The sequence below is a fragment of the Phyllostomus discolor genome, chromosome 1, assembly GCF_004126475.2.
Source record: "Phyllostomus discolor isolate MPI-MPIP mPhyDis1 chromosome 1, mPhyDis1.pri.v3, whole genome shotgun sequence".
NCBI classification, from domain to species: domain Eukaryota; kingdom Metazoa; phylum Chordata; class Mammalia; order Chiroptera; family Phyllostomidae; genus Phyllostomus; species Phyllostomus discolor.
Genome location: NC_040903.2, coordinates 155411436 through 155426559, shown reverse-complemented (window position 1 = coordinate 155426559; position 15124 = coordinate 155411436). Strand labels below are relative to the sequence as shown.

The 15124-nt window shown below is 52.9% G+C and overlaps 1 protein-coding gene across 1 annotated transcript in view; it reads right to left on the bottom strand.

Moving 5' to 3' along the window:
• MAPKBP1 (mitogen-activated protein kinase binding protein 1) overlaps window positions 1-15124 on the bottom strand; it is a 60495-nt gene that overhangs the window by 2919 nt on the left and 42452 nt on the right. Inside the window, 29 exon segments of the mRNA XM_036032002.1 lie at window positions 114-199; window positions 631-1065; window positions 1068-1226; window positions 1454-1737; window positions 1992-2076; window positions 2226-2423; window positions 2545-2690; window positions 2910-3076; window positions 3504-3740; window positions 4740-4795; window positions 4992-5128; window positions 5337-5471; window positions 5696-5759; window positions 5937-6048; window positions 6160-6235; window positions 6996-7117; window positions 7283-7353; window positions 7725-7850; window positions 8103-8194; window positions 8980-9155; window positions 9377-9523; window positions 10104-10293; window positions 11044-11204; window positions 11530-11547; window positions 11788-11970; window positions 12195-12332; window positions 12744-12914; window positions 13655-13712; window positions 13917-13979. Coding sequence (XP_035887895.1) covers window positions 114-199; window positions 631-1065; window positions 1068-1226; window positions 1454-1737; window positions 1992-2076; window positions 2226-2423; window positions 2545-2690; window positions 2910-3076; window positions 3504-3740; window positions 4740-4795; window positions 4992-5128; window positions 5337-5471; window positions 5696-5759; window positions 5937-6048; window positions 6160-6235; window positions 6996-7117; window positions 7283-7353; window positions 7725-7850; window positions 8103-8194; window positions 8980-9155; window positions 9377-9523; window positions 10104-10293; window positions 11044-11204; window positions 11530-11547; window positions 11788-11970; window positions 12195-12332; window positions 12744-12914; window positions 13655-13712; window positions 13917-13979 — 4093 coding nt within the window.

Sequence of the window (15124 nt, the reverse complement as noted above, 5' to 3'; positions counted from 1 at the left end):
TGGATTGCTCCACTCACCCACCCACCAGTGGAGGAGCCTTATCTCTATGTTCTGAATACTCAGCTAGCACTTCTGACAGGCTGTCTCCCAGCCTGCGGGTTCCCAACACGTACCAAGTGGTAGAGCTGCACAGCCTGGTGCACACTGCCCTGGAGCTCTGCCACAAGCTGTTCACACTGCTCCAGGCTCACCACTGGTTCTGGAAGAGACAGACACAGCTCAGGCACACCAAAGCTGCCCTTTCAGGCCACCCCACCCACAGCCACTCAGAGGATAGGCCCACCCTCCAGCATCATACTCTACCCCCACCACTTGCCCTCAGTCCCTTCCTCTTGCCTTTTCCTTCCCAATGCCCTACCCCCACAACACCACACAGAAAATAAGGTCCAAAGAAAAGGGACAGCCCCAGGGGCCAGAAGGCACTGAGGGGCAAGGGGATCACAGACAGATCATGAGGTTGGCAGGAGTGTCTCACCATCAGGGGTGTGACTTATGGACCGAGACGGGAGCAGACAGGACGAAAAACGCCAGAGGCTGGACTCACAGAAATGGGATGGAGCCAGAGAGCGGCCAACAGAGACGGGAGAGAGAGGATGGGGCAGGAAATGAAAGCTGGGGAGCTGTGCACACCTGAGGCCTGGCTTAGGGCTACCCCTGGCCTGATGCACTCCATGGGGCTGGGAGTCTTCTCAGGGGTTGGGGGCTGCAAGTTCTCAGGGCCTTGGAGGAGGCTGCCGACTGACAGGTGCTGGGCACAAGGGCTGTTGGGCCCAGGCTGGACCTGGCACTCTGTCCTAAGCCTGGGAGGGGTACCCTCCCCGGAACAGGTTCGCCTCTCAGATGTACTGTGAGCCTTTCCTAGGCCCACTGGGGAGCCAGGCTGTTCTGCCTCACCAGGGGCCCTGCCCTTGGTAACAGGTGAGAATGTGGCCAGGGTGGGACGATCAGGTAGTGGCTTTGGAATGTCCAGGACCAGGTGAGCCCGGCTTGGCAGGGCCAGCTGCCTGAGTGGTGAGACCCGCATGGGGACAGGAGCTTGAGTTTCAGCTGCCAGGCCCAGGTTCTCCCAACAGAGATGCTGCGGGACATCTTGGCCATGGAACTGGTGGTGGGGTTCTGGTAGGAGTGGGGCCGAGACAGACGACCATTAGCCTGGGGCAGGGGACGCAGGCCCTCCTGGGCTTCCGTTTCCCGTAAGAGTAATGGGCCTGGTGGAAGAGCCCCACCTGTAGAGGAGACAGAGATAGAAGCAGGTCAGGTAGTAAGGAAGGAGTCCCAGGTGCTGAGGCTCAATTCCTGAGGTGCTGCTGTGTCTGACACATAACCCACTGAAGGCCACCTGGTGGCAAGCACAGTACCACAACCGGGCTACACCAGGCCCTCGTGCCCCCAGCGTGCTCACGTGTGCTCCACACTCCCCACATCCTGGAGCTGAGCCCACCAAGCTCCTCACCCTGTGATGCCAGACTCTGCACAGATTGGGCTTTCTGGAGTCCACCTAAGTGGCTGGCGGTGGCCACTCTCTTGGGGGTCCAGCTGCTGTCTGCGTTGAGACGACGTCGTGGCAACAGCACAGAAGCTGCCTGCTGGAGACCAAGGTTCCCAGGGGAGGCATCCACCTCTGGGGGTGCTCCTGGAGGATTAGTACCACTGCCTCTCAGCTGCTCACCAGAAACCTGCAGCACCTGGACTGGCCTCAATGTCAGTGCCAGGCTTGAGGAAGATGGGGATGTTTCCCTACAGAGAGATGTGGGAGAAGGCCCAGTAGAGGCTCAGGGTTCTTTCCTGACAAGATGGGGAGAAGCTCTCATAGTACTAGAGGGGCAGGTACAAAACCAGCCAGGCTGATTGTCCCAAAATGGGAGTGCAAAATACTCTTGGGCGTGGGAAGCCCCAGAGAGAGGAGCGCTACAGACTGCCCAGGGGACTGGCCCTATTGGAAGGAAGCACTGGAAGGTCAGAAGACCTAGAGCTCCTTGTGGGGAGAGTACCTGAGTGGGGGCGTCAGCACTTGCAAAAGGAATCGTGAAGAGATGCTCTGAGACTCTGTCCTCTCCAGTGCCCGGACTGGGCCCCCTGCCAGGATGATAGAAATCAAGAAATGAAGCAAACTGTTGCCCCGGATTCTACCCTTAGAGAAGGAAACCCCAGGGCATGGCCTCTTGGCCGTGCACAAAGGGGAGCAGGGCAGACTGCAGTGACCATATGCTGCCCTCTGACCACACCTGGAGCAGCCCCATTGGCCAGAGTCTCAAAGTGCTGCTTTAGAAACTGCTCCTGATCCGGGGTACAGGGGCTGCCTTCCTGTGGCTCATAGGGGCCAGCGCCTCCCTCCTCTTCCTCCTCTTCCTCATCACCCTCAGCTGGCTCTTCAAGGTCTGAGGAAATGCCATCCACACTCAGGGGCTCCGTGCTCTCAGAGTCTGGATGTGGGGGAGGGGAAGAGAAGCATCACGCTGCACCCATCTGTCCCCAGAGCGTCCACTCCCACCTCGGTCCACTGACCTGCGTGGCTCTGGCCCTCCCTCAGGGCTGCAGCCTCACCTTCATTGGGGTGCTCAGGGCTGGAAAGGCGGCTGCTGCTATAATCCACAGAGCAGGCACTGTCAGGGCTGTGCTTCTCTGAGCCCCTGCTGCCCGGGTATACTCTTCCCAGGGTCCCTCGAGCTGGTGCCTGCACCTGAAACTCACTGCTAGGCAAGCCAGCAGGGGAAAACAGACTGTGAGCAGGGGTAAGCAGCAGCCCCACTGGCCTCCTGCCTTCCTTCTCCCCCACCTGTGAGCAGGACTGGGGAATGACGCAGTGGTGACATGGTGGGCCAGCCCTCCGCTCATTAAAGAACACTCAGGGGGGAGGGAAGACTGGGGGCTACATGGCCCCAGGGGTCTGGTGGCGGCAGGACCCTTGCCTGGTATCCAAGGTGGGGCTGTCACTTGGCTCCGGGTAGACAATACCATCTTCGATGGGTGTAGGCTCCAGATCTTGGGGAAAGACCCCTTCCTCTTGGGACAACAATCCGATAATGTGGGGGCAGGAACAGGGTTGGGAAGCCTGAGGCTGAGGGGACTTTTCATTCTAGAAACACACACAGGGGCATTACTGCGGTTGCTGATGTAAGAGGGTCTGGGAAAAGAGGAGAGGGTGGTCAACAATTTGGTGCACACTAATTCTGGGGAAAGATGAATATTCCAACTCTGAGGACAGATACCTGGAAGCCAGGCTGGGCCCCAACTAATGTTCCTGAGCTTCTAGAACTTTGTTAGCATTCTGGCTGCCGACCTCCAGCCACCACTTCAAATCATGAGCTCTCCAAGGAACCCCACTCGAGACAATCACTACACCACACCGCCTGGCCAGCCCCACCCTGAATCTGCAGTGCAAATTGCCCACGGACTGGGGAAGAGTGAGCACACCTGGATTGGTGCTTGGGCTCCAGCTGTTGGCACAAGGCCAGCTAAGGCTGCTTGGAGAGCTCTAGGGAACTGGGAGAAAGCAGGCTCACCTGGACAGCACGTAAGGTCCCAGGGGCCTGCTGACCATGCTTCCCTAAACCAGATGGGATCACGGCCAGAGAGTCCCTGCTAGGGTCCCTTGGGCTGGGAGCCAGTGTCTCTAGCTGCCGCAGGTCCAGCATGGAACGAACACTCAGTTCCACGTCTGACTGAGCCCAGCGCCCTCTTCTTCTGGGTCCTTGGCTGGCTGCAGGAGCTGGGTGCAGGAATTCCACTGTCTCTTGTGCCTAGCGTGGGGCAAGAGTCAAAGGAATTAACAGTAACAATCACTCAAGTAGGTACTAACATTATCTCCCTATTTATAGATGGGAAAGCTGAAGCACAGCGGGGCTTAAGTAACTTGTCCATGTCCTACAGACAGTAAGTGGCCTACTTGTAGGGAATGACTCAGGTGGTCTGGCTCCAGAGTTCATGCTCTTAGCTTCACTCTACATCCAGTCTTAGATGACCTTCTGGTCTCAATCTTCATGTGGTATCATGGACACCTCAAAGCTTGGAGATTATACAAGTTCCCTACTCTGAAACGAACCCCAACGAGTACCTCAAGTCCATTCATAGCACCAAGAATAAACCAACAGCCCAGTCTTGAGATGCCTGGCCCAGTCACAAAGCACCAGAGACACCATGCCATCATCCCATGTCACTGCTGCTAAAAGTGAAAGGTGCTGGCACTTGAAATCCTGACATGGGACAAGTGAGGACTGGGCTGCCTTGGGGCTTGCTCTTGAAAGCCTTTATCCTCCTCCTGGCTATCCTGAAGTAGCTACTCAATTACTGGTCCTCTTAGGGCCTTTTCCCTCTAACTATCTGAAAGTTCTGAGCTTACCTCCTAACCTGGCATCTTTAGAACCACAGTTTCTCCACATTTCTGCTCTTTGGACTTCTGATTTTCTTGAGCTTTACTTCTAACCATTTGGCTCAGACGTCCCCTTTCTACTCCCCACCTCAACCTGTTCATTGTTCACACCGACTCCCAGGCCCCTGGGCAGCTGAACAAGCAGTGGACTTCCCCTAGCAGTGACCAATCCCTGCAGGCCCCTCACTGGGCCCACAGGAAAGAAACACTTGGGCTTCATCATCTGTAACCTGGGACCCACCCAGCTGCCTGAACTCCCCCAAAGAGGCCCTTCCTTGGCCCAAATGCCTCGGCCAGGCCCAGACAGCCCTGCTTTCACCCTCCTTCACCTCTGTAACCCTGGAAGGGCATCTTAATGATGGCGACTCACCCGACTCATCTCCCAGTGGGACAGGCTTCGGGGCAGGGCTGGGTTGGGCACTGAGGCTAGACAGAGACGGGCAGTCAGAGAAAGTGTCTCCTACCCACCAACCCCAGAGCCCTGGCCCCATACCAGCCCATACCCTATGTGGCCACAATACCCTCCGGTTTCCTCAGCTCAACACTGCTCTTACCCCCACAGGCCCAGAAAGCATATCTAGCCACTACACCAACTGTGCCTAACTTCCAAACCTCCACAGACCTGGCTCTTTCTTGGTACCCTTGGCAAGGATGGGCAGAGCTGGAAGTTCTTCCTCCTCAGTGCCCTCGTCTTCTCCCTCCTTGTCGCTGTCTGACGAGAGAGCTGGTCCAGAGGAGAGCATCGATGGAGCCTCGTGCCTGAGTCCAAAACAAGGACGGTCATGGGGAGAGGAGACTCAGTGGGGGGAAGGGGACAACATCATGGGTCTACATGTGAGAAACGGGTGTTGGAGGACACAGGGTTGCTAAATAGCAGGTCCAGAGCAGGGAGGAGGAGCAGTAAGATGACAGCGAGCAATGTGGACTCCCACCCACTGCTTGCCCACATCCCACACTCTGCTCTCACCGATGGGGTCCAGCAGCCCTTTGGGGAGAGGATGGTCCTTGCTGCTTGCCCCCTCGCTGACGCTGGCGCAGCTCTGCCAGACGCTGCCTCATGCTGATGGTCATCTCAGAGCTCAGGCGCCACACAAATATGCAGCTGGGTAGAGCCACAGAATTGTGAGAGAGGGGTAGGGTAAAACTCTGGGGGCTAGCAAGGAGATGCGAGCCACCCTCTAGGGCCAGGTCAGGTCCAGCCAAGAAACATCCCTGTTGAGCCCTACTTCCCAGAGACATCATTAAGGTGAAGAGAGGGGAGGGGGCAGGGTATGTTTGTGGCACAGGAAAAGAATCTGTATCTCAGGGGAGCTAGTTTCTGCTCACCTGTCCCCGGACACAGAGATGAGATGCTTGCAGTCATTACTAAATTTCATGCCAGTGACAATCTCTGTGAAGATCAAAGAATATGGCCTATGAGCCACGCTGAAATCCCAGCCAAGCTTCTGTTCCAACAATGGAGGTCGAGGTTGGTTGGAAGGGAGGGGCAGGCAGCTGTGATGGGTCCCCAAGAACTAAAGGAAGAAAGAATAAAGTTCTAGGGGTAGAATACTGGGGCTACACTCACCTGAGTGGCCAAACATGGTGGCCACACACTCGCCTGAGGAGAAGTCAAAAATGGAGAGGTTCTTATCAGAACAGCTGGTGGCAATGTAGATCCCTGAGGGGTCTGTCTGCACCTAAGGAGTGGGACACACAGCTAGAAAAAGATGGGAAGTGCCAGTTCCTGTCCACCCAGCACCCTCATCCTCCTGATGTCTGGCCCAGACCACATCCTGCTGGGCCCTTACCTTAATCAGAGTGCCATCCTCACCCTGTGACCCTTTAAACAGTTTCTTCTGCTTCCCACTGCTGATGTTAAAGATCCTGTAAAGAAACACACTCTCATTCATGTGAGGAAGAGGTCCCCACCAAGCATATCCAGGTGGCAAAAATGCCAAAATTCACCCTGGCTGGCGTAGCTCAGTGGATTGAGCGCGGGCTGCGAACCAAAGTGTCGCAGGTTCGATTCCCAGTCAGGGCACATGCCTGGGTTGCAGGCCATGACCCCCAGCAACTGCACATTGATACTTCTCTCTCTCTCCCTCTCTCTCTTTCTCCCTCCCATTCCTCTCTGAAAATAGATAAATAAAATTCTTAAAAAAAATAAAATAAAATAAAATAAAAAAATAAAATAAAATAAAAAATGCCAAAACTCACTCCCAGCCCCATTTTCTATGGGAACCACTCCCCAACACCACAGGGACTAGCACCCCTTGGGTAGGGCAGAGTGCTCAGAGTGCTCATTCTGTAGGCTCAAGGGGTAACAAAAAGACAGACACGGCCCTGGCTGCTGTGGCTCAGTGGATTGAGTACAGGTCTGTGAACCAAAGGGTCGCTGGTTTGATTCCCAGTCAGGGTACATGCCTGGGTTTGAGGGCCAGCTCCCCAGCAAGGGGCATGTGAGAGGCAACCACACATTGATGTTTCTCCCCCTCTCTTTCTCCTTCCCTTCCCCTTTCTCTAAAAATAAATAAATAAAATCTTTAAAAAAAACAGACAGACATGGGGACTGAGGTGCCTAGAGCCAACCTCCCTCAAGCATAAAGGAATGTGTGGTCAGAGGGTCTGAAAGAGGAATGCCCACCGAATATTTCGGTCCTGGCAGCCAATGGCCGTGTACTTCCAGCTGGGCTCCACATCCATGTCATAGAGGGTCGTCTTCCGTACCACATGGTGTGTCCGTGTAAACTGTACTCCGTCTCCAGACTGCAGGGGTGGAGCATATGGGCAGACTCAAGCCCAAATGTCTCACCAGACCAAGGGAGCCCTGCTTTCTCTTCTCTTCACCTCTTGTAACCTCAGCTATGGGAATGGTAGAGAACCCCACCACCACCACCCACTACCCCATTCAGGGAAACCCAGTCCCCTCACCTTTTGTGCAGTGCGGAAGTAGATGCTCTTGTCTGCTCCACAGCTGATCATGCGGACTTGCCCATCACTGGCTATGGAAGAGAGGGGCTTAGCTGTTCCCACTGCTCTCAGCCACACAGGGCCAGCCTTTCTTCTGCCTTCCCACCACACTTCCCCTCTATCGAGCACTCTACATTACTGGACAACCAAGTAAATCAAGATGTTGCCCTCCAAACCTAGGCTTTCCTTTATCCCTACCCTCAGCCAACCTGGCTGGCTCAGGGTCATCTGGACTGGAAGTCTACATTGCACTTGTCTTCCCATCCAGCCCCAGGATTCCCCGCAGCTGTCCACACTCCCCCATGATGGGCACAGAGGCGGGAGGCAGGTGGCTGTGGGAGGAGGGGGTAAGGGTGATATTGGTGCCAGGTGGCAGAGCGTATCTCAACTGCCCGTTCCCCACCTGCAAACTTGACAGCAGTGATGGAGGATGAGTGCTCATCCAAGGTCTGCTGTAGGCTATACTCCCGTGCAGCATCCAGCACATGGATCAGTCTGTCCCGGCTCGCTGATGCCAGCAGCTTCAGACCTGGGGTTAAAAGAACTCATCAGCCCACAAGTGCCCAGAAGAGGCCCCTATCTGAGCCTGGTAAAAGAGGCCTGTAGTAACTGAGCCCCATGCTGCAGGCATAGAGCTGTTTTCCCCTAAACCTGCAAAGACACCAAATGATTCAAAGGACTTCCAGTCCCATATCCAAGTGCCAATACAGAGGTGAGTGGCACCAGCAGGACTGGAGAAGCCCTGTGCCATTTAGGGCTAGGGACTGGGTATCCTCCTTACCTGTGTCTGGCTTAGAGTATTCCAGGCACAGAATTTCTGAGTCATGGGCCTCCACCTTCAACATCTCACTTAGGGACTGTAGCTCGTGCACCCTGCAAAAATGAGGAGAGGAAGGTGGAGGTCAGTGCCAGGCTATAGGAGGAAAGACTCTCCTCTACTACATCCTTTCCCCCAAGCTTTTCCATTTTTCTTTAATTTTTGAACTTTTAGACTTAGAGAAAAGTTGCGATGAGTATAGAAGTTTTTTTCCATACTTCCTTTACCCAGCTTTCCCTAATGTTAACATATTATGTAACAACAGTTCAATTAAAAAAAAACAAACAGGAAATTTACATTCATACAGTAGTAATAATAAAGGCTTCATGTTAACTTCACCAGTTTTTCCATAATGTTCTTTTTCTGGATCCAGGATCCTATCCAACTTGCATTTAGTCGTTATTTCTCTTTAGTCTCCTGCAGTCTTGAATAATCCTTCAGTCTTTTCTTACCTTTCGTAACCTGACACTTTTGAACAGTACTGAGCAACACAGGCACTCTGTGGTGTGTACCTCAGTTTGAGTTTGTCTGTTGCTTTCTCTCGACTGGACTGAAGTTAAGCATTTTTGGCAAGAATACCACAAAAACAATACTATGTCCTTATCAGTATATCATATTATGGGCTTCATGATGTTTAAATGAAATATTAAGCTTGATGACCACTTGGTTGAGATGGTTTCTGCTGGGTTGCTTCACTGTAAAGTTTTCTTTCCCTTGTATATGTAAATATCTTCCCCAATCTTTTTGAGCCAAATTTTTGTAAAGCTCTGTCTTTGGCAATCTAACTCTCCCAGCCTGCATTATGAGAAGCAGTCAGCACCCACCCCAGGCCTAGCAATACCTGAGTGTGCCCATACGGTCTCCCGAAGCTAGATGCTGTCCATTGGGGCTGATACACAGAGAACGGATGCCCACACGGGGATCCATCAGGGACCCATCAGCTTTGTCTCCTCCAGGCAGTTCAGTGTCCAATAAGGCCTGAGTGTTCCCATCCACATAGATGATCTTAATGAGGTCCTGGTGGAACAGGTGCAGAGATTAAGTGGGTAAGGCAGACCTGACCTAGTATAACTACAAGGGGAGAGGACTGCTGGACAAGATAGACCCTTGGCTTGTAGAGACCAGTCAAACAAAAGCTGGAATATCAAAGTCTGGGGACCCAGTTCCTGAGGAGGTGTAAAGGCTGAGGGAAGGGGATACTAAGTATGGAATGGGGGCCCTAAGGCCTCAGGGCTCACATTGCTGAGGATATTTCGGTGCAGGGTGGAGCCATGCACCCCGGAGCTCTCTGTGTTCCACAGGCGGATGGTGTTGTCTGAGGAACAAGTGATGAAGGAATTGGGGGGAAGGCAGGCTTGGTTACTGTCCTTCACTTCTGGGTAGACCTGCAGGGGTTGAGGGAACACAGTCAGATCTCCAGTGAGGGAGCAGTCTTTTGTCTGCCCAGGGAAAAGGGAATGGGATTAAAGGGATAATGCTAGCCAAGACTTAGCCCAGTGACTGCCGCCACATAGTAAGCACGCCACGACTACCATATATTCTTTGTAATCACTAAAAGAAAGTCCCTGTACCAGGGACACTTCTATGTCTCCCACTTAACATTTCATTTAATTCTTAGACAGTCAGGTGAATCAGGTACATCGTTTTACAGTTGAAGAAACTGAAGCTCAGTCAAGTTCATTAACTTGTCCAAGATCACCCAGCCCAAAACAAGGCAAAGCTAGGAATGGACAGGGGCACACTGGAAGAAGCCTAAGATATATAAGCACTAAAATTCAAGTTCAGTCCGCAGGGTCTGTCTGAGGATAGGTGGGTACACAGGGATGTTATACATAACAAGTTATACAACAAGGAGGCAGCAGGAACATGATGTTATATCCCCAACACCTGTGGATCCCCGCTTTCCACCTTCACAATGGTATGCCAACAAACCTGGCCAGTCTCAAGGTGTCCCAGCCCACTTACCTCCACACTCCAGACGCAGGAAGAATGATACAGAGCTGAGTACACCTTGCCCACTTTCTTGGGGTCCCTCACATCCCAAACATAAATGCTGTGATCGTTGTACACACAAGACAGCCACTGGTTGGTGGGATCAAAGGTCAAGGCAATGGTGTCTGGATACCTGGCATTGGCCACTCCAGAGAAGAGGCGACTGTGGGAAAGAGGACAAGCAGACTGGTGAGTGAGGAGCTGATGAAATGGAGGACTGAAAGGAATGAAAACAGAAGGCAACCCACGAAGGAAGGAGTAGAACATGGGAAGCCCTGTCCAGACCCAAACATTTGAAAGCAGGTGCTTGAGAAAAACAGAAGCAGCCCCCAAAGCCGTCAGCGGGAGCTGCCCCAGCACTAGCTGCTGGGCCATGGTGTTCTCCTGACGAACACAAACAACATCACAGAACACCAACATCAAACAAGGTAACTCTATGGCCATGACAGAGCAGAACAAATACAAGACTGCTCTGTGTTCTTCTGTCTGCACAGAGATAAAACAAGATCACCATGCAAACCACAGAAGTGACCAAATATCCACCCTTTCCGATCTGCCAGGATTGCTTGCTTCTTCTTTATCAATTACAACTTCAGTCCCACCTGACAAATAAAATTATTAGGATGTCTAATTACAGACTTGCCCCTACTTCCTGACAGCATCCAACCACAGCAAAATTTCAATCTCTTGAACCATTTCTAAAATCACCTCACACAATACCCCAAATCTTACAATGCCCCCCACTTACTGAGATACTCCCTAGTTCTCCTTGTTTGCAAGAGTACCAATAAACCCAATTTTGTCTGTCTGCAGAAGTATTCCTGGTTATCTTTAATACACTCTTCACCTCGTTCACTGAAGACTGGACATAGCACGAGCCTCTAAATGGAGGCGCGGGGCCCACATAGCTCACCTGGCCTCGGTGACACTGGCAACGTCTGTCCCCAAGGCATGGGGTCGGGGCAGGGTGCTGAGAAAGTGCAGGTTAGAGGGGTTGAAGAGGCGCACGGTGCCATCAGCACAGCCACAGAAGATGTAGTCCTGGCTCACAGAGATGCAGTAGGCCACGGTGGTCTGCAGGCAGAGGGACTCGGGTCAGCACAGGCCACCTACCCAACCCCTCCTCAACAGTCACCTGCCAAGAGGAGAGACTAGCCAAGGCAGGGTCAAGGGAAAAGCAGTCCAGCTGCTCTGCTGAGCCCCTCAGCTGTTATCTAGAGATGCCCCTCCCTCCAGCAGCAGGTGGCCAGAGAGCCCACAGCCACGTGCAGTTTGGGGGATGGGAGTCAGGGACCCTCCTAAGGTATTAAAGGTTTTAGCAAAGAAAACAGAGTAGGAAAAGCCCAGCAAAGAGAAAGAAACAGCATGAGAAAGACAGGAAAGTCTAGGCATCACTTACTGTGAAGCTGTCTGTGTTCTGAGCAGAAGAGGAAAGCAGGGGAAAGACAGACAGAAAGAGAGCAGAGAGGAGGCAGTTACACAGACCTCCATGGTGGGGGTGGGGAGAACTGGGCCACACCCTGGCTCCCTCAAGCTTCTTCTCCTGGGTTCCCTCCTGCATGCAGAGAACCCAGCCCCTGGTATGGAGCCATAGGCATCAGTTCTCCCCTGAGCCGAGACATGCACAGCCCCAACCAGCTGGGCCAGAGGTACTTACTCTCAGTTCCACCCACTTATCCAAAAGCCTCCGATCACTGAACTCGCACAGCAGCCCTGAGGATGTGATGCAGAAGGTGCTGTCTGCCTTCTTCCCTCGGCCACAGGCCACATCAGTGAACAAATTGTTCCGCAGCTCCCCCAGCAGCCCTGAACGGCCCAGCAGGGGCACAGTAGCATTCACCTGTGGAGACATACCACTGTTGCCCACCCATCGACCCCAGAGCCTGCCCCTGGAAACTAGGCCCTCATGCTTTTGAGACTACGCCTCAGCCCAGACAGCATCTGACTCAACCAGATCTGTATGGCTGCTGAGCAAGCAGAGAAGGGCCCAAGTGGAGCATGGTCTTCTGGGATAGGCTGAGCAGGCCTAGGCCCTAGTGGCTACTTCCAGCCTCAGCATCTCACCTTTGAGGTCTTACTGTCATCAAGGTACCAGAATTTGATATGTCGGTTGCCTGCAGTGACAAAGTAGCTGCAGTCTTCAGAGAAGGACACCGCTGTCACCCGACTGGACACCTTATTAGAGGCCACTACAATGTTTTTCTGGAGAGAGAGCCAAAGAAAGAATAAAGGTTCTGCCTCTTTGAGCTAAGAAGAAAGGCACAGAGGAGAGGAGAGTTAAAATGTATTTGCACTTGAAAAAAAAAAAGAAGTTTCTTTCTGGGATTCACTGGTCAGAAAAATCAGGGGAGTGAGGAGAATCCCTTTCCAGAGGAGTTGAAAAGATTCATTTCCTCTAAGAGTTCCCTCAAAGGCATGAAACCAATTCCTTTCTACCAGTACGTTTGGCTACATAGTTGCTCTTTCCTGCCTCAGATCATTTTCTAGAATGAGACTGAGATCAGTAGAGCGGAGTAAAGGGGCTCCAGTCAGTATCTTCCCGGCCCCCCAACTGGCCCTGGAAACCTCATGAGACTGCCAGGCCCGCCCACCCAGCCCACCCAGCCCACTCACCTTCCAGGCCCAGACGTTGACAATCATGTCATGCTGGTAGCCCACGGAGACAATGTACTTGGCGCTGGGGGAGAAGGCCACACAAGCCACACCATACTTATGCTCCTGCAGCTCTGCCACCTGGCTACGCTCAGCCACATCCCAAACCCGAACTGCTGGCATGTGCCCACTCTGCAGGGAGGCAAGGACTGGAAGTAAGGGCCAGAAGCATACAGACCCCATTAGCCTTTCAGAGTGAGGGCCCTCACCTCCCCAGCTACTGAATACAATCTAATGACCTTCTGGCCAAGAGTCAAGAGCAGAGTCCTATGCAGGGCAAAGGTAGAGAGGAAACAATAATATCTCAGGACAACAATGATTATCAGGGAGAAAATGGCCCCAGATTTTGTTCAATATCTCTGGGTGAGGGTCTGCACCTCTGTATTTGTTCAAATCTTGAGTATTTCTGATGGGCAGCCAGGGTTGAGAATCACTACCATTCACGCCTATTTCTGCCCCCACTGCCTCTCTGTGAGACTAAGCTAAGAGGTATTCCTTATATGCCCAGCAGGGGACCTCCAGGGATAAGGAATATTTTAAAGTGTTTTCAAAGTGTGCTTCCCTAACTAAGCAGAAGCAGCATGAAGTAAGAACTTGTTAGAAATACAAATTTTGGAGCCCCACCCCAAAATCAAAATCTCTGGGGTTAGGTCCAGCACCATGCACTTTAACAAGCCCTCCACGTGATTCAGACACACACTAAAGCTTAAGGACCACTGTTTTAAGGGCATAGCAAACACCAGGATTTATTTGGTTTCTGTTTAGGGAGCCAAAGTGGCAGCAGCCCTAACTAGGGCCTACAATTTTAGCTCTCTGCTGAGGGCACATCACCCATTCTCCTCAGAGAACTGCAGCCCCCTTTCCTCACTTACCTCTCCAGTGACCAAGTACTTGCCATCAGGGGAGAAGGCAAGGGCAGTGATGGTCTTCCTGTAAGAGATGAGGCTGGCTCAGAGGAGCACTGGCAGCCTGGCCTAAGCCTGGCTCCCTCACAGTTCCCTCAAAAGGCAAGACCAGGGGACACCAATGGCACATGTGGCATTTCCCTCTTCCAGAAGCCAGAGACCCCAGACTGTGCCTGTGTCACAGGCCCCAGGAGATGGAGGTACTCCCTGAGGGCTCAGACCCATTTACCTGGAACTGTTGAGGATGTGGTGTTGTTTGTGTTTCCGGGGATTGAACAGCACAACCACACACCTGGAGGGATGAGTTAGACAACAGACTCAGCACCAAACCTCAGCTCCCCCAGGAGCTCCCAGGCTACCTGGTGTTGGGAATTCCAGTCACCCAACAGAGAGGCTCCACTTGCCACTGAGGGCAAGTGACTGCTTCTCCTGCAAACCCTTCCTTCCTTCCTTCCTTTCCCTGCCCACAAGGGCCTGTTTCTGCAGCCCCCTGAGGGTGAAAATCGGTCCATGGAAGCCTATCCCTACCAGGTCCCTAAGCAGCACACACCATCTCTGGTCATACCCACAAAGAGCAGCAGGGACACAGGCCTTCCCACCATCCTCACACAGAGTCCAGGGAGGGGTGCGAGAGGAAAGGGGACACATGATTGAGCAATGCAGGCCACAGGTATACAGCCCGTTCACAGGTTTGGATCCACATGAGTCCAGCATTTATGCTCCAAGGAGAGGTGAGGCCTCTCACAGGTGCGCCCACATGTGTACTTGGCAAGAGCTGGCCCTCCACAACCCTCTACATGTCAGATGAGGAAGGGGGTGGGAGGCAGAGGGCCAAAATTGCAAAAAGACCCTGTAAGACTAAGAGGAGGGGCAGAGAGAGCTCGGAGGGCCTAAAGAAGCCTGTTCAGCAACTCAGAGCTCCCTGGCCCAGCGCTGAAAATCCCTGGCCCCAAGAGCCTTAGACGAACCCTCCAGATTGCCAGAAGGCAACCAGGGACTCCACCTGCCAAGCACAGAGGAGGGCAGTACCCTCTCTGTCTGGTGGCAAGACTGGGATGGGATCAGGTTCAGATTGACCCTCCAGAGGCAGCTCCAGAGAGGAGCCTAGATGGTAGGCTCCAGGGAGAGGAAGCGGGAAGCCTTAGCTATGCAGTGTACTCCCTCCAGAGTCCCTGGCTGTCAGCAGGCCTAGGCCTACTGTCTCTCCTGCCTCTACTTCATCAGCTCTGTAACTAGCTGACAGGAGCAGGCGTGGGACCTGCTGCACCAGGTAAGGGGATGGGGAGAGAACGAGCAAGAGAACAACTTCCCCCAGACCCCACACTTATTTGGTAGGTAACCTCCTGTGGCCCCCATACATGAACCTCAACCCTTGTTAGAAACTTGAAGCAAAGGTGGTACATATTGTCAATGCTTAGTATCTTAGGCTCAATAAAA